The sequence below is a fragment of the Lathamus discolor genome, chromosome 12 (assembly GCF_037157495.1).
Source record: "Lathamus discolor isolate bLatDis1 chromosome 12, bLatDis1.hap1, whole genome shotgun sequence".
Taxonomy (NCBI): domain Eukaryota; kingdom Metazoa; phylum Chordata; class Aves; order Psittaciformes; family Psittacidae; genus Lathamus; species Lathamus discolor.
This window is the reverse complement of record NC_088895.1, coordinates 5,930,423-5,953,007: the sequence shown is the minus strand read 5'-3', so window position 1 is coordinate 5,953,007 and position 22,585 is coordinate 5,930,423. Positions and strand designations below refer to the sequence as shown.

At 44.5% G+C, this 22,585-nt stretch overlaps 1 protein-coding gene and 1 long non-coding RNA gene across 4 annotated transcripts in view; one reads left to right on the top strand and one right to left on the bottom strand.

The window, feature by feature from the left end:
• Window positions 1-10,149, top strand: part of HIC2 (HIC ZBTB transcriptional repressor 2) — a 43,277-nt gene extending 33,128 nt beyond the window's left edge. Inside the window, exons 2-3 of the mRNA XM_065692803.1 lie at window positions 1,235-1,378; window positions 7,500-10,149. Of these exons, the coding sequence (XP_065548875.1) occupies window positions 7,536-9,248 (1,713 nt within the window). The 5' untranslated portion in view covers window positions 1,235-1,378; window positions 7,500-7,535 and the 3' untranslated portion in view covers window positions 9,249-10,149. The remainder of the gene's footprint in view (window positions 1-1,234; window positions 1,379-7,499) is intronic.
• The window catches only part of LOC136021037 (uncharacterized), a 143,900-nt gene that overhangs the window by 36,460 nt on the left and 84,855 nt on the right, over window positions 1-22,585 (bottom strand). For 2 of the 3 annotated variants that reach the window (XR_010615648.1, XR_010615647.1), the window contains exon 4: window positions 21,687-22,414. The exons of the other annotated variant lie outside the window; for it this stretch is intronic. This is a non-coding gene — a long non-coding RNA (uncharacterized LOC136021037). Of the gene's footprint in view, window positions 1-21,686; window positions 22,415-22,585 lie in introns of those variants that run through there. 3 annotated transcript variants of the gene reach the window in all.

The window sequence follows — 22,585 nt, the reverse complement described above, 5'->3', positions numbered from 1 at the left end:
AGGACGAATGAAGAACTATCTCCTTAGATTCAGCATCCTTTTCACAAAGACACTTTCTATTTCGCAGGCCAGTGTCCTCCTTTATGTTCTCTCTTGTCCAGCTACATTAATTACTGTAAGTCTTTTCATTTGGCCTCTTACCTTTTAAGGTTGAAATAATAATCAATATTCTTTTACCGTTTTAAATGTAAGATTTCTATCTCTAACAGCACAGCTAGAGACATGCAGCCATCGATGTGACAAGAGCTATGCTGAAGTTTCACTTCACTATGAAGGTCTAAACCCCTATTTTAAATCCTTGCGAGGCTGCAGGCTTGTTTCTGTTCTGCTTTTTGTGTTGTGGGTTTGTTGTCTTACTTTTTTTCCCCATTGGGGCAGCATCACCACCTGTAGAGAGGGACCAGTCCTTAGCATCTACCCTGAGACTGCATGGAGCTGATTATAGGAGCTCTGGGGAAAGGAGGATAGGCACTGCAGAGGATACCCTAGGCTTGGCAAGCTGAGTGTATCTGTGGGATGTGCTTTTCCCTGACATGGAAAAGATGTTGTTGCTTTTTCCTTTGGGCAGGGAAGGGTGAAATTACAGATCTTAAGTTTTGCGACTCTTATACCACCTGCAGTTCCCCATGAATCAACTTGATCTCCAGTCTCCGAGAACCTACATTAAAATAGCAGTGAAGCATCATTATAAGTAGAAGATACACACTATTTTCTTTTCTCATCTTGCCCCACAGATGTAACAAAAGCCTGTCTCAATGCCATAACATCTCTAGAAGAACAGGATTCCGAAGGCTTGGGAAGGGGGACTGGGAAATTGGGACAATACAGATAATCAGTATTGAAGTGTTCCTTCTATTGCCTTTACCATGTGGGGAATGAGACCATAAAGCTCTGGCGCCAGGGCTTTCTTGTAAAGGCATTTCTAAATGGTGATATATAGTTGCCTGAATTTCCAGGCAGAAGGAAGCTGGTGCAGACATCCTGGGATCTGCTGTTCTTGGATACACATGGACTGGTCCCCCTGAAGCTCAGCGCCATTGGGAGCCCTGACTGGAGGTGGCCAGAGTCATCAAGAAACTTGCAGAGGCCTTCTGCTGTGTTTCTGTCACAGTTCAGCAGTGCTGGGGAGCTGGGTGGAGGGGAGGTTGTTCTGGTAGTTACATATATAAGGCAGGTGGCCGTTTTAAAATGTACCTTTCAATTTTGATTGCAGTTTTTTAATTGCATTTAACAGCGTCCCTGCTGGTTCTCCATTCTGCATCCGTGCAGCCACGTTCTATTGATGGCCTGTTGTGATTTCAATGGAACATCATGGGATGTACCTGGCACGTCGGGCAGCACTGGATGGAGGTGCCTTTAGCCCAATGTACCTGGCATGGTAAGCAGCAACCAAGTGGTTAATCTGCATTCTACTGCTCATAGTCTCAGCTTGTATAGCAAGGTGTTCCTGCTTTGCTGCAGCCTTGCACTGACTAGAAATCACTTGCTCTCCTGATGTTAGTGCTTTCATGCACACAGGGCCCTTATCCTTTTCACCCATGGAGATTCCCCTTCTCTGGGCAGTTTGCCATGCAGCAGAGAACGGCCTAGCCATGTTAGGCTCTCCTTGTTATTCTAGAACAGGAAAGAGAAGGGACTGGGAAATCATCTGACTCTTTTTCTTCTCTCCTTTTTGGGCCAGGAGCTGGTAGCAGTTGAGCATGTATTGTCCACTTACCTAATGTCCAAACACTGCTGCACAGAGGTACCCAAAAGGTGCTTGTGCCCATAAGCAAGGCCATACTGTTTCTGTAGGAGTCCTGCTAGAGCTGCTTCAGGGAGCTGGGAGGGAAGTTCTGCCTGGCACTAATTGGAATGTAACAAACTACACAATGGCCACTTTTAAGTTTGCTGATGTGGTATCTTCTGTGAAAAAATCCTCCATTCTCCTTCTTTCCATGTCCAAACCTGCAACATCAGCTGCACATCCTGCTCTGTCCTGCATGTCGCTTCCTCTCCCTTCCCCAGCTCTGCAGACCTCTTCCCGAGTAACTTGACACATTGGTCTTACCTATTTTGAAGTGAGTTATTCCGGTGAGAAGAACAAAGCTGCTGCATTCTGTTTTCTGCTTGAGCCCATGCCACAGAGCTTTTGCTGCTCCGCTGCCAGTGATGAAAATGCATGTTCTTGCCTCTATTTCCGAGTTCTGCTCTCTGCCTGCTCACAGGAGCTGGGGATAGGGAACCATTTGGGCTAACACGGTCCCTGCATTCCCCCCCCATGCCTCTGCTGCTTTGGAATGTGAATACCTTTAAAAGGCATGGGCTAATGACTGGACTGCTGCAGCTCCTGGGGGGAAGCCCACTTCACTGATACGTTACAGAGTCCTGGAAATAGGTTCTGTTGGGATGTGGGGAGAGAAAGATCAGATGAGCCAGAGAGCAACAGGAAAGCTCTCTTCCCAGTGGGGTCCTCAAGTGCAGTGAAGAAGTTAGCTCATCTGAAACTGAAGAGTGCAGAAGTCACCTGTTTCAGTTTCACACAGGTCCCATAGCAATTGGACACAGCATTTTTAATGTCGGAAGTAAATTGGTGGGAAAGAGCAATGTAGGAAAGAACTGATTTAATTTTGTCTTGTTCTTCCCCACACTCACTGCTGCAGTGTCTGCTCAGCACAGCACAACTGCTTGGGAAGGTGGAGAAATAAGTAAGCAGGCCACTATCTTGTCCTAGGTATATTATAACATGCACAGTAGGCTAATGCTTTAACAGCATCTAATGTGATACATCACATCTAATCTGTTTGTTGGTTTTTATCTGCAGTACTGTTAGTTCACTGTTCAGGTGCTCGGTGTCTAATCTTCTCATCCATCCACAAATCCTCTACGTGAAATGAGTGATTCCTTAGATCTGTTTTTGATTGATTCTTTGCTTCACTGGTGTTGCTTCTTAAAAGGTAAACAATATTCATATGCTGCAATCTATAACTCAGACATGAAATCAAATAGCATCTCCTGCCAGAGGTTGCTAAGATAACATATTTAGCATTCACTCAGCAATTCCTTTTAGGAAAAGATTTAGTGATATTAAAGAAAATAAGATCTGCAGTGAATATGTAGATTTTTACTATTTAAAAGGGTGAAGGGACTCCTGTCTCTTGTACGTTGGCAATGTAATATTCTGTGATGTCCAGAGTCTTTGTGGAAGTTGAGAGAAAATGAAGTTTTTCCTGCTTTGTAGTGAGAGCAGCTCAGCTCCTGGAGCAGTCTGTGTGTTCTGCACAATCTTCATGCCCACAGGATCCCAGTGTGCCCCAGGCTGGGCACAGCAGCTGTCAGTTACTCACCTCCTTGGGCAATAAGCTAATGAAGATGCTGTCCGCTCTTAGCTTGCAAAGCTTTGTTTGATGTGTGGCATCTGCTTGCAGCATTACTGTATTCTGTGATTTGTGCCCTGTATTTTTCATGTCTTTGCATGTGCTGTGTGTCTCAGTGTCATGGGTATGATGGAGGTAGCAGGAGACTCAGTCTTGCTTCATTCCCTACTTGCACAAGAATATTTCAGCAGGTTCATTGCTCTGAAATCTGACTCGAATGCCTAGGAAGCAATCTGAATCTGAAAACAGGCCATCTCTAATGCTATTTGTTCAAAGCCTTCTGTGATCCTGTTTTAAATGCCAAGGAGTGAAATTCTGCACACCAAATTCAATCATAGAAAGACTTGGCCCCAGTGAGACATCTACATACTATTGGGCTTTGGGTTTTTTACTAGAAATGCATCCGAGCCTTTCCTAAGGCAGGGCTTCCCTGAAGTAGGAATATGGTTTTTTCTGTCTTTTTGAAGAGAACAGAAAAGGAAGGGTTCTTACAAATGACACTGAGATACAAGAAATACAAACCTCTGTGATTTTTCAGGGTTCTGGGGAGCTTTTGTTGTCATTACTGGTGGCGGTGATGTTATCCAAATGCTCAGGGTTTGTTAAGAGCCAACTGCAAGGCCTTTGCAAGGCTGTATCTGCCATTTGTTTGGGAAGATCTGCTAACTTTTGTACTGGACTTAACCTTGTAGTTGTGTCTGGTCCCATGCTTCCAGCTAGAAGTGAGGTTTTAGGAATGCCATAGATTAAGGAATAATGCCTGTTTCTCTTTTGCTAACAAGTTTTCCAACACCCCTCTTCCCCCACCTCTGAAATGCATTAAAGAAGGGTTTGTAACTGGTCAGCTCTGGAAAATACTTGGAATGAATTTAGTTTTGTTCAGGACTGCACAAGACACACAAGCCACGTCGATGCTGTAAAGCTTCTGTCGGTCAGCAGAGGTGTGTTCTTTGACCCTGCTGCTGCCCTGGGCAAAAGCCCTCAGTGGGCAATCCTGGCAAAATTTCAACCATGGGGCTCTAAACTTGGCTGAAGGTTTTGCTGCCTTTTCCCATCACATTCATTTTGTTGGGATTGCTAAATCCATGGTAGACTTCAGCTGGCAAATGCAAATTTGACAGGCAGTGTTACAGTGCTTAAACCTGACCACTGCTTTTAAAATCTACTAAAGGTAATAACCGACCTCACACTTACGTGCCACTGAACATGAATACTTCTGTACAATTTGACATGTGAGATAAATAGAGGTAATTTAAACAACTTGTACTATGCTAATTTTTATGCGGCAGAACGTACCGAGATTTAATAATATTATTTTCCTCATGAAGGTCACTAAAAAGCAGACTTGAAATTCTACCCCTGTTTCCAGGGCTTTCCCTCCAGGCTTATTACCTGTTCTCAATATCATTTAAGACAGAAAGAAAGAAAAAAGAAATGAAAATGTAACCATATTTTCTATTAGCAGCTGCAGAAAGTCTTTACTCTTTGCAAAGACTTAGACAAGTACATACACAGACCTCTGCTTCAAGTACCACATGAATGGGAAATAAGCTCGCTTTTACTTCATAACACACTTTTCTTTTTTTATTAGTCTGTTTAGGAAAAAATATTGGCTGTGCTGTTTCCTTTCCTTTACCATATTTGTACTTTATGGAGCACATAAAAATCATATCCAGGGATTTTGTGTGTTATATGCATGGAAAAGCCACCATTATGTTTGTAGTGAAAATAGTGTAGGAGTAGGCTGTCTCGTGCTATTCTCGAGCAGGATGCAGTTGTGTATATATAGATGCTGTGTTATGTTACAGGCCATGTTTTTGTCCTTCCTTATCAATATATCTTGGTGACCCAGCAGTAAGTGCTTTTACTGGCCTGGCTAGATAAAAGTGGGTATTTGGTGCCTCTGTGCTGTTGCTCCTTCCTCTTAATCAGCAATTCTGGAAGCAAGCCACTAGAACCAGACACATTGCCTGCATGCTGCAACTCTGATGTAACTCATTACAGCAAAACTTGGTTTTAAAGTGCTCGACACTGTTCACTGGTGGTAATCCCTGTCTATCATGTTTTTGGGATGCTGCAGGATGAGTTTCTATGACAGAAACACTACAAATGAAGAAGAAATAGCTGGCAGCATGATGGCAAGCATGCAGTTCCTCCTGTTGGCTGCTACCCTTTCTAAAGCCAGCCATCTCTGGGAACATTAATGTGCATGAAGGCACAGTGGTGAATACACCGTCTTCTTGGGTTGCCATCCATTGCTGAAACAATACAGAACACAAAAGCAGAGCAGCCATTTCAGCTGCGGGTCAAGGCAATGAGCCACTGAGATCTGTGTGGATGCTGAACTAGGTGCTGGTGCACTGAACAGGGGCTACCAAATTCTACAAAATGTATAACCAAGTACCAGCCTGACCAGGTAACAAAGTGAAGGAATGTGTCCTGTGGAGGAAGGGAGGCACGTGCTTGGCAGATCTGATCTGCTGGAAGAAGTATCAGGCTAGTCAGGGAGCAACGCTGGAGGAAAAACTGCATTCCTTTACCTTTCAGTAGCTTTTTTCAGAAAGCAAAATCTTTTTGTTGTGCAGAAATGGATGATGTAAATTTACCACCTTTCTGCCAAATTAAATCTTCCTATTTATCACCAGTTAGTAAGAATCAGGTCTGAGATTATGTTTAATACTGATAGTATCGCTCCTTATTTTTCTTGTGTACATACTTGACACAGAGGGAAGTCTAATGCTTCATCATTTGGAATGTGATGGGACAGAATGGGGAAATGGGACTCACAAGCAATAAAGACATTAACTGATTATGATTTTTAAGAGAAAATTTAAGCTCTTCATTTCTATGCACTTATGGCCTGCTCCTTCTTCAGTAAGAGAAATCTGTTTCGATAACATGATAAACTAGGGAAAGAGGGAGGTGGAAGGCTAAATGTGGCTGTTGTATGTTCGGTATTTAATTCCTATACTTGAACTCCAGAGACTATTAGAAACCACCCTGAACAGATAAATGCCCATTACAAGTAGTAGGTGGCTCTTTCAAACAAAATCAAACCAAACCAAAAATAAAATTTTATGCTGGATTCCTGGATGCAGCCCCAGATTTAAATTCTGGTTTTTATGTGCTGTAGTATCTACCACACATGCAATTGCAGTGAGTTCTGCTATGCCTCAAACTAGGTATTTCCTACAGTCCATGCTACTGAGAAAATCAATATAAGTATCTAAAGGACATTGTGAATACTGTTTGTGAAATACATGAACTACACAGAGGTAACCACAGTTTTCCCCTCTTCCCAGCACTTCAGGGTAGAGAGACTGTGACTTGTGTTAGTTACTTGACTCTTATCAGTTTGAACAAAATTCCTTCAAACCTAAAGGCAGGGCAGAATTAACTTAAGAAATCAGTTTCAGATTGTTGAAGGCATTTGGTGGCATTTAGCTAGCTCAGCATCCTGAACTGCAGCCAGTTCAGGGTTGATTCTAGCCCTTCACGTCTATGGATTTGGGATATGGATATTGCCAGGGGGGTGGTTTTTAAGACAGCCTTTCATACTCTTAAGGAGATTCCCCATTCACACCTCGGTGTGATTAATTCCATCTTCAATGGATTTAGTTGCAACATGTCACTTTCTCAGCTCTGGAGCAGCTGGGTGTTGCAGGATTTCAACATGTAAGAGCCAAGAATCAAACTACACGTTAAAGCAGGGAAGCTGCAGCTTATGCGAATTATTTTACATGCTCAGATATGCAAATGGAAGTGAAGTAGATGCTGCTTTTTTTTTCCTCTTTTTCTTGCTCTTCATCCTCCCTTCAGATTTGTGTCAAGAGAGAGAAACAGCTTTCCCTTGTACCTAACTATTGTGGTCCTGCTGGTATCTTTTGAATAGTAATTCCAGCCAATGACGGCTGCTTTTGTAAAGAGGTATTTACAAATCTGATTTTTGAAAGCCTTGAATCAAAGCTTAATGTGAGAAATAATTCTCCCTGTACTCCAAGCAGGATCACAGCTTGCAGGGCTGAACATACCCAGAGCTCCTCAGTCAGTGTCAAGCCTAACTGCGTTAAGCCAGTCTATTAAATGTAGACTTGTTAGAGTGGAAACAGTAGGTTCACACCCTCTCATCCTCCTGTTTTGCAGGTGGTAAGGTGAAGGGGAAAGGAAGAGAAGGTGGAGATGGAACTGCCAAATCATGCCAAACAACTGCTATTGCAGCTGAACCAGCAACGAGCCAAAGGTTTCCTCTGTGATGTGATCATTGTGGTAGAAAATGCCCTGTTTCGTGCCCATAAGAACATCCTGGCAGCCAGCAGCATGTATTTCAAATCCCTTGTCCTGCATGACAACCTGATTAACTTAGACACGGACATGGTGAACCCCACCGTGTTCCGGCAAGTCTTGGACTTTATTTATACTGGTAAGCTCTTAACGACTGACCAGCCCGGTGAACAGAACTTTAATGCTCTCCTCACCGCAGCAAGCTACCTCCAACTGCACGACCTGGCAGCTCTCTGCAGAAAGAAGCTGAAGCGGAACGGCAAGTCCTTTGCTGGCAAGGCCGGTGGCCTTGGTGTCGGGAGATCTGCCAGGAGTCAGAGACTTTCCACTGCTTCGGTCATCCAAGCTCGCTATTCAGGGTCAAATGAGGGGTTGAAGGGCTCGCACTCAAAAGAGCTGTCAAAGGGAAAGCTCTCCGATGACGAGGTCTTCATCAGTAGCTCCAACCAAGAGAACTGTCACTCCTTAAGCAGGGGAGCCAGTAAGAACGGTGGTGGGAGCGGCAGTGCGAATGGGAGCACTGGGGACCAGGAGCTAGGCCTCGACCTGTCCAAAAAAAGCCCGTCGCTCCCTGTTGCAGCCTCCCATGATGACACGCAGCACAGCGAAAGCCAGCATGGCTCTCCCCAATCTGCCTCAGCCCCTGCAGCCAACAGTGCCTCATCGTTCGACGAGTCTGGAGTCGGAGCCCCTCACAGCATGGCGGACAGCAGCGACCCCATGGAGATGGATCTGAGCGAAGAGTGCCACCACTCACTGACGGAGAGCAGCCAGCGCAAGGGCCTCCGGCATTCGTCCCGCAAGAAGGAGTGGATCAAGAAAGACAATGCCTTCGACCGAAAGGAGGGGGGCAAAGACAGGGACGAGGGCGAAGGGCTGCCCAATGGTATCCTGCTGGGGCCCTTGTCCAAGTCTGTGGAGAGGAGTCTGGCCGGGGCCTACGGCGCAGACCTACCCTACCCGTGTAAGGAGGAGGTGGAAAATGGCAAGGAGAACAGTGACGACAGTGGCCAGAGCGAGAGCGAGAGCGGCGGGCATACTAGTGCCAACTACGTCTACCGGCAGGAGGGGTTTGAGCCAGTGGCCTATGGTGACAACCTGTATGTCTGTATCCCCTGTGGCAAAGGCTTCCCGAGCTCTGAGCAACTCAACGCCCATGTGGAGACGCACACCGAGGAAGACCTTTACATCAAGGAGGAAGGCACATACGGCGGCAAGGATGAAGCCGAGGATTTGTCCAACCCCAACCAATCCTACGCCGCGGAATCCCGACCCTTCAAGTGTTCAGTGTGTGAGAAGAGCTACAAGGATCCAGCCACGCTGCGGCAGCATGAGAAGACTCACTGGCTGACACGGCCCTTCCCCTGCAACATCTGCGGCAAGATGTTCACGCAGCGGGGCACCATGACACGGCACATGCGCAGCCACTTAGGGCTCAAGCCCTTTGCTTGCGAGGAATGCGGGATGCGCTTTACCCGGCAGTACCGACTGACAGAGCATATGCGTGTCCACTCAGGAGAAAAACCTTACGAATGTCAACTGTGTGGTGGGAAATTCACCCAGCAGCGCAATCTGATCAGCCACCTGCGAATGCATACCTCTCCCACATAAGCCAAAGACTCCAGAATGAGCTTCGAGCCCATCCGCAGTGATTTACCTTTCTGTAGACTTGCTGCTTAAAACAAAACAAAAAGAAAAAAAACAAACAAGGGGGCAAGTCCCCACACTCTGTTCAGTCATGGGAGGCCTAAACAAATGTAGCTTTAACATTTAAAAAAAAAAAGTTCCTTTTTTCCCTTTTTTTAAAAAAAAAGAAAGGTCCACAGCCAAGCTGATGCATTTAGTCCAACTCTCCCTCCAAATCCTGGTGATCTGGCAAGAAACGCCACTTCTTTTTGCACACATTGACTTCATTGTCACACTGATTATCTGGAGCAGGTAGGAGGGGGACCATGGGGAACCTTCTGCTGGCTCCCCACTCCCTGCCTCTTTCCTTCCTGTTACTGTCACCCTACTTGCCTCCTCTCTTAAACCCAAACTCATTAGGGGCATTTCTTGCCATCAAAAAGACAGTAAAATACACCTTTCCAGTGGCCTCAATAGCTGTGAAACAACACAGCCTTGCATTCACAAGTGCAGAAGCTGTGTCTGTGGACCATCTCACAGAGTTGGCAGCCCCTTTAGACACTGGGGGGAAAGCCATAGCAGTGGTGGAACCCACCACCCTTCCCCTGGCCTGGCAATGGCAGGGAGTGCACCACCTTGAGCGATGCCTCCCTCACCGTGCCTTCCTCTTCTGGTTTTGATCTTTATCCTCGGCACACGTAACCACACGCCACCTCCTTCCCACAAAACACGCAAACCTCTTCTGCCTTACCCATGACTGAACAGGGCCTGGATGCCCTGGGAATTTCTTTCAGTGAGCAGGGGGTCGTCTTTACTTTTCTAGTAGTTTCGTATGAATATTCTTTGCTTAGAGGTACTTGTTTTATTAAAGGAAAAACCATTGTAACGTTTATGTGAATGTTTGAACTGGAAGGTCTGAGGTTAATTCTGGGGGGTGGGTGGGGAGGGGGTTTGATGTAGGCTGGACTTGCTACAAGTTCCTTAGGTACTTTTTTATTATTTTTTATTTTATTTTGTGTGTGTGTGTATGTTTTTAGCTTTCCTCCCTCACTAAAGAGCGAGTCTGTGCGGACAGGCTTGTTACCTTTGCTACCTCTTGACTTCATGAGAACAATAAGATGGTTAGTGAAAGATTAGGCTTTTTTTTTTTCTTTTATTGTAAGTAATTAAATGTATAAAAGTAGAAGCTAAATTAAAGTTAAGGGATTTTTACCACCCCGTCCTTCCATCAAAAGTCAGCTAGAGAAATGTTAAAGCAAAGCTTGGCCAAAGACAAAGCAAAAAACATAGGTTGAGCCAGAGGCTGTGCTGGCTGCTTGGACTGGCTCATTCGCAGTCTCTTGGCTGGTTGTAGTCACTTTTAGATAAAAGAAGAAAACTTCTCTGAGGTTTTTGGGCCCTTTCCAGCTTTGTTTATTGAATCTGGATCCCATGGGGAGGGGAAAATGTCCCCCTCATCTTCCACTCCCCCAGCACATCTGGGTCAGTCTGTAAACACCTGGCAGGACAGAGGGTGAGGGCATAGCAGCCTATAATTTACTAGAATCCAGAGTGCAATAAGGTGGGGGAGAGGAGGAAAAAGCAAACCAAAGTGTTTCATATCCTCCCTTTTAGACAATTTAACACACGCACACAAAAAAAAAAAAAAAAAAGAAAAAAAGAAAAAAAAAAAGGATAAAAAAAAAGAAAAATGAAAAGAAAAAGTAACAAAATGTTCTTACAACATCTGCATAAGACATCACAGCCAACAGCTGCTATTGGTTTAGGAGAGAAGACAGAGAACTTAGCCCACCAATTTTTGGCCCCCTTGACTTTGTTGGCGTGACCTTGTGGAAAGCTATGGCTTATTTCAAGCCTCCCGTGACTGTGGTGGTAAAAATTCACAGCCAGTAGAATCACCCCTTCTGAATTGAGTCAGGTTTACAGTTGTGTTTTCTCAGTTGTTTGTTCTGTTTGGGTTTTTCCCCCACTCAAACCAGTTCAGTCTCTGCGGAAGGTTCTCCAGACCTCACGCTTTGTCTTTTTCAGAAAAGAAACAAAACCAATTTTTTTGAAGTTTTGACCAAAAAAAGAAAAAAAAAAAAAGTGATCATGTTTGACTAAAAAAAAGGACTATAAGCTTCATTTTCTATTGGGGTTTTTTTTGTTTGTTTTTTTGTTTGTTTGTTAGACTAGTCCGTAAGAAGTTTTTGGGTCAATTGAATGAACTGAGGAAACTGGAACCCAGGCTCCAAGCAATAGAGATCCCAAAGGCCGAGCCTTGGCCTGGTGTTATGTTACAGGGAACACGCTGGCCCCTCTCCTGCCATGCTCCAGGGTGCTGCTCCCAGTGCCATTGTCTGCCTGCTCTGGACCCCGCAAGAAGGAAGCATGGATTTGTGTTTTTTCCTGACTGTGCTGAGATGCGCTGTTTTCTTCTGGGGGGTTAGGTGTGATTTTAGTGTCTTTAGCACTTCCACATTTTGAATATATATTGAATTCTTTTTTCCTTGATTCCTTGCCAAACCCCCCTGAGAACGTCCCCCAAACAGCCTTTGGGGAGGACAGGGAGGGCCCTGCCATCTACCTTTTTCTCAGAGCAAGTCTCAGCAGGGCTGAGGGACAGCAGTGCAACATTAGTTCCTAGGCACTTTCACCCTGCCTTTACCTTCCCTCCAACCACCCTAAAGCTGAGCTGAATCCCACCCTGGCTCAGGCTGCAGCTCCCTTGTGGGTTTGGGACGCTGGTCCCCCCCGTTCCCCTGTGGCCCTGCAGTTCGCCCAGCAGTGATGGGGGCGGCAGGAGGGTGTCTGCAGAAGCCAGCCCTGGGACAGCAGCTCAAGCTATGACCCACTGAGCCAAGCCATGGAGCAGCCCAAGGCATGAGGAAGCAGTGAGCTCCTCAGCAGGCAAATAACCTGCTCCCCCTCTCTTAACTCCATTTCTACAAGCATGTGTGTGGGTGATGTAGCCTCTCCCCTCCCAGGCCCCCTCGTCGTTTGTTTCTTAAGCCTTTGAGAATCATGTTGAAGTTTCAGGACCCAATGCTATTTTTTAAAACCATTTTTCAGAGCATCTTTCTTTTTTAACTTGATCCCCTCCCCAGCACTTAAACCATACGACATAAAGTCTGTGTACAGCAAGAGTATTGTACAAAAGGAGATTTTTGTTCTTTTGTTTTCAAGTAGCTGTGTAAAGTTGTGTTCCATAGATTGAGTATAAACAACATTTTCCAAATTGTGACAGTAATAATGAATAATGAATAATACTCAAAGCTTCAGGGACTGTTTCAGGCCTGCTTGGGGCCTAAACACTCAACTGCATTTGTACGACATAGTATTGTATCAAACATTTTTCTGTATTTTAATGAGAAAGCAAAACACTAGTTTCATATTTAAGATTTTAAGAGTTTTAGGGTGGGGGGGGAGGGAGCTGCATTTTTTGGTTTTTGTTTTTTTATTTTTAATTTTATTTTTTTTTTAATACACAAAGAGCCTCAAGAGGAATTAAACAATTTAAAAACAAACAAAAAAACAAAAATTCAAAAAAAAAAAAAAAAAAAAAAAAGAAGAGGCCAGGCAGCTTAAGTATATGCTTTAGTCACTTAGTTCCAGAATGTTTTCGGAATAACAGGAAAAAAGATAAAATAGCAAAAGTTGTATAAAAGAATAAAGAAGCTCATACCCAAATTCACAAAACTATTTTTTAAACCAAAGCACATTTGAATGAGTATGGAACCTCACTTGGCTCAGAAAAGTACTAATATATTTATCTCATTGTTTACATAAACTTTTACAGTTTCAGACCTCAACAGATCTAGGGGCCAGTCAAAATTAATCTTTGCTTTTTCCATTGGTTTGCCTGTGAAGGCTACGCAGCGCTCCCCAGCTTGGGAGGGAGACCTGTGTCCCAGCCTGCATTCCAGCGCTGCTCGGCAGGGCAGGGAGAGGGAGGGCAATGGCAAATATGGCACGTAGATACTATTTTCTTTGTCTTCAACACGTAAGAGATGTTGCTGGGAATGAGACCCAGGCACTATTGTGGTAGCATTCCAGCCTACCTCTTCCTCAGAGGAGTCTGAGGGTATCAAGGGGGCAAAGAGAGACGCAAGATGCTCTAGAGCTAGAGAAGGATGTTGTCAGAAGATGGTGGGAGCTGCTGTACCCAGCACATCTCCTTACTGTTAGCCATGGGGAGCTGGGCTGAGCTGCTTTCCAGTCCTTTACTGAAAAACCCCCAAAACCAAATTCCTGGCAAAAAAAGCCCCAAAAGCCCAGCTCTGTGCATGTGGGGGAATTAGCAGGAGCCACAAAGTTCACAGAAGACACCAAAGAGCTATTGACATGCAGCTTCTGTGAAGCTTTGTGGCTGCTGACACGGAAGAGTACGCTACGCACAACTCGGAAGGGCCTCTCTGGGCAGGGCTGTGGCAGAGGTGGCTGCTCTCCCTGCGCTGACTTGGGTAGCTTTAATGGTCTGGTGTGAGGGCAAGAGCACAGCCCCTACCTGCCTCCTCCTGTTCAGAGCTGTGCTGGGGCCCAAGCTGTACTGTTGGGACCATCTGAGCCACCTCTTAATTTAACAGCTGGATTGATTCACTCCAGACTTCACAGTCACGCCCAAAGAGCCCAACCAAAACTCCTAAGGCATTCTAGGTGGGAACCTAAGCTTGATTTGCATGTTAGGACAGTTTAAAGATGACCAGTGAAGGTGGTTTGCTAAAATACTGCTGAAGCCAAAAAAAAAAAGGATTAAAAGTAAAGCTCCCCATTACTAGTCTTGACCCGTTGTAGCTTTTACCTTCTACACCAAAGCCACCTCAAAGATTTGAGGGGGGGCTGATGGAAAATGAAATATTAATTTTGCCTGGTCTTAATATCTAACAAAGATGGTGCAAACACTATTTGACAGTGTTGTTTTTGTATCAATATGTATGTGCAGTAATGAATGTATTTATTTCTCAGATTCTGTATGCACAGTTTTGCAATGTAATTCAGAAAGTTGCAAACACAAAGATGTGTCCGCAGGGTCTTCTCTACAGGATTTCAAAAAAAAAAAAAAAAAGGAAAAAATATATTAAAAAAAAAGGAAAAAAAAAAAAAAAAGAATCTCAGAGACTCTCAGCATAGCCATAAACCATAACCTGTGAAGACAATACAAAGACTGGACTTTTGTAGCTTTGCATAGAAGAGGAATTTATGTTTTGCTGTATTTAAATGTTTCGATTTACAGTGTCACTCTCTTAAGATTCCTGTTTTGGTTTTTTGTTTTTATTTCCTCTCTCTCGTGTGTGTGGAAAGCATTGTTTTCAAGCAGTGCAGGTTCAAAGTCTGGGTTAGCAGTATTTTACCGTGTCGCTTCAGTTCTGAAAAGCAGGAGTGTGGGTCTTGACCAGGGAAACATCCAGTGCACTCAGTGACACAAAACCAGTTCTGAGGTGAGTGCTGGCAAAACCCAGAGAAGGTAAAAGTCATCAGGGGAACAGCTGTGTGCTTCTGATTGCAGCTTGTGACTGAGACCAGCCTCTTGTCCTGCCTGACAGGACATAGCTCCTTTACTCTCCCCCCCATCCCTCACTTACTGTTTACTGTGGTAGCAATAAGGATCTCAGAACTGGGGAGCTGATGCCTAAGATAGATACCTAGAGGAAGTTTTGTGCCAAACCCAACAACCTCTGTGCCATCTTCTGATGGGCCTTGCAAGCTATACTGAAGCATCAGATTCCTTGCAGTGTGACGTGCTTAGAGTCCCAGGGTCAAGCTGTACTTCACAAAGCCTCTTATTCCAGCAGTATTGGTGGAAATAGCAGCTAGGGACCTCCTACAGCCTTAAAAATTAGCATAAAGAAAGGATGTTTGTTCATTTATGGATATTTGCCAAATTCAGAAACCTTTCCAATCAGCTGTGCTGGAGTTAAGGGAAAAGCAAATAGAAAACAAAAAGACAAAACCTTCCTACGTTTTTAAATGGGTTTGAGAAGCTCTACATAGCAAGTATCTTGCTTTCCCCAAATAGCATAAATGCTCATCACTGAGATGGCATGTTTGAATAAACATTTGTTTATAAACAAGAGTTTAAAATCTAAAGGAACTCTGAGCTGTAATTCTGGAATAATTCAATAGACTTCTAGCATTTTTTTTCTTAGTTTTTGTTTAAACTTAATAATTCGCTCCACATCAGCAGAGTCTCTCCATTTCTTGTAAAACCCCTTTTTTCCATGAGCTTACCCCTGCAGTCCAGAATTGACCATGTTCTTGAAAATTTGGTGATTACTTTCAACGGCTGAAAGTAGCTTGCTGCACTGTTTTAAGTCTCAATGGTACTTTATTGTCCTGATTTTAGCGCAGGGGACAAGCAGGCAAGCAGTAGCTGATCCTCAGCCTCTTTCCATTCCTCTTACTTTGCATTTTTCAGAGTAGGAAATCTCACTTTTGATGATTTCCCATTAAACTTGCTAAATCTGCTGCTTTCCTTGTAAAAGAAGATCTGGAATCCCTTGTGAGGCAGTTCCAGCTCTGCTGTAAGGCTGTAAACTGGACCTCCTGATCAGGAAGGATTCTTTCTTTCAGCCCTAGTTAATCCCTGTGTCACAACAGAATTACTGTTTATTTTGCTTTCCTTGTTTTAACTGGACTCAGAGACACTGAAATACGAGTTTAGAGCTAGAAATGCATCTTTTGTTCAGTTGTCTCCTATCACCATCCTCTTCTTTCCTTCCTTCTCCAATTTTACTAAGTATTTTGAAGCTCAGTGTTGAACACATGGGGATCAATGGATCAGTGTTTTTGAACAGAGCAGCCCTGTGCAATGCAGTAGGGAAGGTCTACACCAGAACACGCTACATTTGTTGGCAGTTGGGGGACACAATTCCTAGTGCTTGTTTTCCCTGAGGATGGGATGGTTTTAAACATTCTCACTCACAAGTTATCAGTCGAAGCACCTTGCACAACTGTTCTCTAACTTTCACAGGAGTTTGGCTGGCTGGGGATAACTTTTCTATGAGGAGAGGATCTTGTTCTGGCTGGCTGGATATTTTTTCCCCATTTTATTTGAATACTTCAACTGAAAAAGGGATGTTGCATCTCTCTTTCTTTTATTTTAATTTTAAGCCTTAACTATCAGTCAGTCGAGGAGCCCTGGATGTTTCCTGGTGGAGGGGAAAGGAGGGAAGGGCAAGGGAAAGGCCGACATTCCTGCTGCAATGTTCTGTTCATTTCCTTCAAGAGCTTGAATTCAGGTCAGAGCCACACATAGTTTGTGGCTTCAACTCAAGTGTCATATAAAAAAATACAGAAATTATAATATGATCTCAGCATTCAGAAATTTGCAGTCTTAATGTACAGTGATGAGAAACTGTTATTTTATGATCTTTTCATTAAAAGCTTGATTGAAAAATTACATCTTTTGCTCTAGAGTTCACCTTGTTCCTATAGCTAATTCTCTCCATGTCTTCTCCTTTTATTCTTGTCCAGGGATTTGAACCAGCTACTTTATAACGCAGACACCCCCCATGCACACAGAGCCAAGAGAGCCACACACAACTTCTCATTTTAAGCCCCTATGCAATCTGCTCATAAGCCAAAATCTGATGCTCATTAGAATATATAGAAAGGATGAACTGCATGGGCCTGGTGCACAGTAAATGTGCAGGCAATGAATAACGGAGAAATGGTAATTTCACCTTTCTTGTTGTGACCCTGCGCAAGTTGAGGCTGGTTTTGAACAGTTACCTCTGCCTTGTCCACAGTTTGAAAGCAGTGTTTGGCAGAGACAGTAGGTGGACCTGCCGATCCGTGAATCCCTTCAGTCCATTTGGACTGTAAGTCTGACTCCCTGAGCACACCTCTGAGGAGCAGAGAAGCAGCTGAGGCAGAGAAGTTTCCTAAAATGAATTATGGTTCTCCATCCACCTGTGGTGCAGGTAGAAAGGGGAAATGCTTCCAGGGAAGGTGGCTCTAAGTAACCACAAAAGCACCCACTGCAGATCTCAGCCTCTCAGATGTTAAGATCCAGACATTTTTCTTTAGGCAGGTTAAGTGTGTCCCTAGTAAAATTAATGAACATTTCCTTGGTCTGCGTTCTAAGTGTTGTTTTCTGGATCCCAAGCCATCTTTTTGGATCTAAGGATCCTTCAATAAATACCTATTTAATGGAGACAAATTAAGCATCTTCACCATAACACAAGAGCCAAGCCTAGTATTCTGCAACACTTCCCTTTGTCACACTACTCATCACCACTTTTGCTGTTTTCTCCCAGAGCCTGTTGGAATGCCTTAATATGCATCAAAATAACCCTGGTGTTAAATTCATGTATTTCTTTTTGATCCTTCTTCCTTTCTTTATAAACACAATGCTGACTATATTTTAAAGTGACTGACTGAAGGAGCTTCAAGTTTAGTCAGTTTTCTGACAGGTTGCACAGTCAGCAGCACTGGTAAGAAAATCATTTTTATTTGTCCTTGGAGATGTGTTTTACCCAGCAAGGTTAAAGAGAAGGACAAAAATGAACAGAAAAACAGATGAAGAGCTACAGAAAACCAGAGGCTGTTTTTCAACAGCTCAGATGTGGTAATGAGCCTGTTCTCTTCCCCCAGCTACCAGGGACTTGTCTTTACCTTTTTCTTTCCTTTATTGCTAATTTCTCCTGGAAGTTTTTGCTTCCTGGCACCCATTTCTCTGTGGCATAAGTGGTTTCCAGCATAGTTAATAGATTGCATGTTCTATTTCACTTTCTTTGCCGTGGTCAGCTCCTTTTCACCTCAAAAGATCCTGTGACAACTATACAAAACTCTTTGTATAATAATTCACAACTGAAATGCAGCTGCCTCTGCGGTGGAACACTGAAATATGTACAACTGAAGCACAGAGCACAGGATGTAAAGGATACCAGATATGTCTGGAATGCCTGGGAATTTGTACTTTCTTCCTTCTGCTTTCATTGCCCCATTTATTGGTAGGACTTCTTTTCTCCCAAACCCACACTTGCTTTCTCTCCACTACTCTTCTCCCTCTTGAAAAGCAAACAGACTTTGGGTCAAACCCTTGAATGATAGGTTTGGGTTTTGCTTTTCTTCAGGGAATATAATTTCATCAAAATTGGGGCTTTTCTATTAGAACAAAACTTTTAATATTCTAAATGAAATTTTATTTCAGCCACTGTTGAGGTCCCATTTGCTGAACAGATACAGATGCAGAATGTTTGTTTGTTTCATGAGAACTCTGATGTCTGTTCCCTCATTCAGAAGTTACAAGGGAAGGACAGGTTTTTTAAAGAATAATTTCAGTAAAAGCCAGAAGACGAGCACCTCACTTTGCATATTACTTCTAAAATATGCCTTCATCCTGTTCTGTATTGAAAATGAACTCTGACAGACCAGAAGTTTTATCTGCAAGTAATGCAGAAGCTGTTATCAACTATCAGTTTTGTGTATCTATCTGGGTTTTGTTTGTCTGGATGCACTACAAAGTTGCCCAGGTTTAAACACACTGGTTTTGTGTGCACTTTGTGCAAAGCCTGCTGTGTACCAAGTTTAAGGTGCCCTGGCTTAAACTGTAAATAGCTAAAGCTGGTGCCTTTACCTCAGCAGAACTCGTTGTTCTTTGTCTTGTTCTTTTCTTGTGCAGTGGCAGCCTCCCATAAGCTGTACCTTGAGAATCCAACTGTTTCTCAGTGTTCATCTCATTAAGACTGTGTTCTTCCAGCATCCAACCCCATCCTGCCCCTCACCTTGAGGTACCTGGATTACAAAACCTGGAATACAGGGCCAGAAATACTCCAAAGTTTGCTATTTGGACCAAAATTTGTTTCCTTCTACAACCCCTCTGGGCACTGCTTTTGCCTCACTTCTGCAGTTCCCTCCTATCCTAGAGGTCACCACACCACATCTTCCTTCTTTCCTTTCATGGGCTTTGTAGCAGCAGTCAGTTTGGTTTGGGTTTTGGGGTTTTTTTTTTATCTCTGCAGTTGTACTGTCTTGGTGATGAACACTATTGGAAACTGCTGCAGAGCAAGCTCTGAGTCCATATGTTTCAGCTCATAGGTTGAGCCAGCTGTAGGAAAGCACGATCTCCCTGCAATTACAGTGCATCCATACTCCAATACTATAGAGCGAAAAACATTCATCATACTGTCGTCTTCTGTTCCAGGTGCTAAGAAGAGAGGCCAATGTAGCTGATATGTATCAGTCTAGGAGGTGATTGATGGCCCTGCCTACTTGCTTTTGCCTTCTGCCTTCTCACCATTTGCTCCTTCCCTTAGTTCCTTGCTCAGTTACAGAGAGCACTGGGAGAGGAGAGATGTTGTGGGGTTCTCTCAGCAGGACAGTCATTTTTTTGATAACTGGGCTCTGAAGCAAAGACCTAATTCTTCTTCTCTGTTCTTATCCATCCTCTCCTTCTTGTACACAATAATTAATAGTTTTAAAACCAGACAGAATCCTGCTGACTCTGGATTCAGACTCAGTGTGTTCAGTTACTATTGGTTAGAGATTTTTAACTTGATAAAAATCAAGAACACTTCCAGAAGCCTGACTTGAAACAAGCAGCACTAGTAAAGACAAGACACAGCCTTTCCTTGATTCCAGAGGACAGTGGTGGCAGAGCAGATGCTAGCTCTAAGGTTTTCTGGTCAGCCTCCCTGCACAGCATGTGTGCACATTGTCTAGTTGTTTGGTGTGCACCTACTGAGGGTTCAGACGCAGGAACCTGGCCAGACTACATAACCACATCCCCTGGCTGTGGCCGCACAGGGAGCACTTCATGAGCACAAGGCAGGAACTGAGCTCCACACCTGGGCAGATGCTGCTTCTCTGTAGCCCTACACATCTGTGTGCCTTTACACTAATGGGCCTGGCCATTCAACCACCACCTGGGACTGGCCAGACAGATCTGGCTGCAGGAGAGGAGAGGGCAGCATCACCAGATGGCCCTTATCAGCCCTCCAGGCATCTGTAAAAGGTGCAGAACTAAGCTCTAGGTTTCTAGCCTTGTCACCAGAGGCTCTTGCTACCCCCATTGCCTGGCAGCAGCCTCCTGCCAACTCCAGCTGGTCCCCTTGCCACAATAGCAGCCAAAGGCCAGCCAGGGAAGATTGCACAACCAGGCCTTGATCTGTATTTTCCACTGCTCAGCCAGCAAACCCCTCCTTTTTTCCAGCACAGCTGTTTTCCATCTCTGCTCAGGAAACATGCCCTGCTTTTGATTCCTGGGTCTTGCTTTATGAAGCAATCATGGGCAGGCTGTCTGGGTGGAACGGGTCACAAAGTGGCTGTGGGATAACTCCGGATTCTGAACGCCAACACAGAACAAAAGCGAGCTTTGCCAAGGCTCAGGTGAGCCTGGGGTCAGCACACAGACAGGCTACTGACGCAAGCATGAACGCAGGGTTTTCTTTCTCTGGGCCGTGATGGCTGAACCCCACCTCCCTTTTCCTCTCCTGTCCACTTGCCACAGCCTTTTCCTGGTTAGATCCACGTTTCAGTAATAACAGCGGGTGCAAGGGTGATGGTGTCACACTTTTGATACATCTCACACAAAACTCCCAGACCAAGGTGGCTGTGCCTTCCTAGGCCACCAGCCATCCATGGCTTGGGTAATAAGCTGCCAGTGTGACCCCTTCTAGGCATTCTGGTTGACAATATCACAACACACAACTGCAGCTTGGTAACTTGTAGCCCTAACATTAAAGACAGCCCACGGCGCAAGCAGAGCATGGGGGTGGGATGGCAGACAGTGGGTGGAAGCCCATGATGAAGCACAGACCCAAATGTACTCCACTCAGGAATACCAGCAGCCAGCAGTACACTGGCATTGCACTTCTTGACTTTCTCCCCAAAACACTGGAAATTAGCCAGCTCCCTGGTCATGTCGAACTAGAAATTAGCTACCTTCCTCAAGGGTTAAGGCATTAATGTTAACACCATCTATATTAACTGAAAATAATATGTGTGCAAAAAGGTCTGAGTTACAGCTGTTACAGGAGTCATACCTTGGCTCTTCTGAGTCATTTACATGTGAAGTGTGGTCCTTTACAGCAAAGTGTCTTTTAGGCTAGAATGGGTAGAAGGGGCAGTTATGACAACAGCCTTGGAGCTCACACAGATGCGCCTTGGAGCAGGCTCCAAGATCACCAAGGGCAGAACAAGTGGTGGAAGAGACTGATCCCAGAGGGACAAAGCTAAAGACTAGCTGGGCACCATCATCAAACTGCCTGGCTGTGCTTCTAAGGAGAGGCAACAGACAGAAAAAGAGAAGGGAAGCAGAATTCTGCCTCCTTTCCTTTTGCAAATTTACACATGATCAGCTCCCAGCCACTCTAACTGGTTTAAGAGTGTCCACACAAAGGACTTACTGCCATAAGAGGAAGTATTAAAAATTCATTTAATTGAATCATTGCTGTCATCACAAAAGCCACAGTCTGCAGCAGCAGCAGTTGACATGTGAGCAGCAACTAGGCAATCTTCCGCTATAGCTACTTCTTTGCTTTTAGTGGGAGCCTGTTTCAGGACAGGGGGTGCAGGTGGGAACTGGAGGAGGGAAAGGAACACAAGCAGCTCGGGTGTCTCTGGCAGTGCCTCATGGTCCTGCCCAACAGACAGACGAAGCCTGCTCTTCCAGTCTCAGGGCTCTTGTGAGCAGAGCGTGCCACTCACACCAGGTTGTGCAATAGCAGCTTAGGATGTGTACAAACACTGGCAGGAGGGAGAAATGTCAGTCCTTGGTGTACACTCTGACCTATCCTGGCTTCAAGCCACTGATGGTAGTGGTAAGGTGTATAGATGCTAGGGCTTGTCACGCACTCACAGTGCACTCTACCTTCCCAACAAAGTCTGTCAGGCTCCTTCTGTGCTTTGCTTTGTATGTGTACACACAACACAGTCTATGAGCATTCTGTCCTGCCTCTTTCCTTTGAAGACAGCAAAGGTGAGAGAGATCTCCATTACTTGACAGAGCATTTAGCTTAATGTTCTGAACTCCTCGTGAGATGGGTATCTTCCAAGCCTCCTGACCACTGTGAATACTTTCTACAGAGGCATATTAACTTCCCTTGATTTGGTTGGAATGCCTGCCTGCTCTCATCACCCTTTTGTCACACAGTAGTGCTCTGCAGGCTGACATACTACAGAAGACCTCTGACCACAAAGTTCAGACCAGTTCCTGGTCCATAGCAAAACTGTAATACAAGTAAAACAACAATTTTCAGATGGAAAGGTAGCCCAGTAGTGGCTCATGCATAGTCTGTGGGGCACATCCTCCCAGCAGCATGGCCCCTTCACACCCTAGGAACCAGTGAAGCAACATTCTTGAGCAACAAAGGGAAGCATGACACAGTGGCACATAAAAT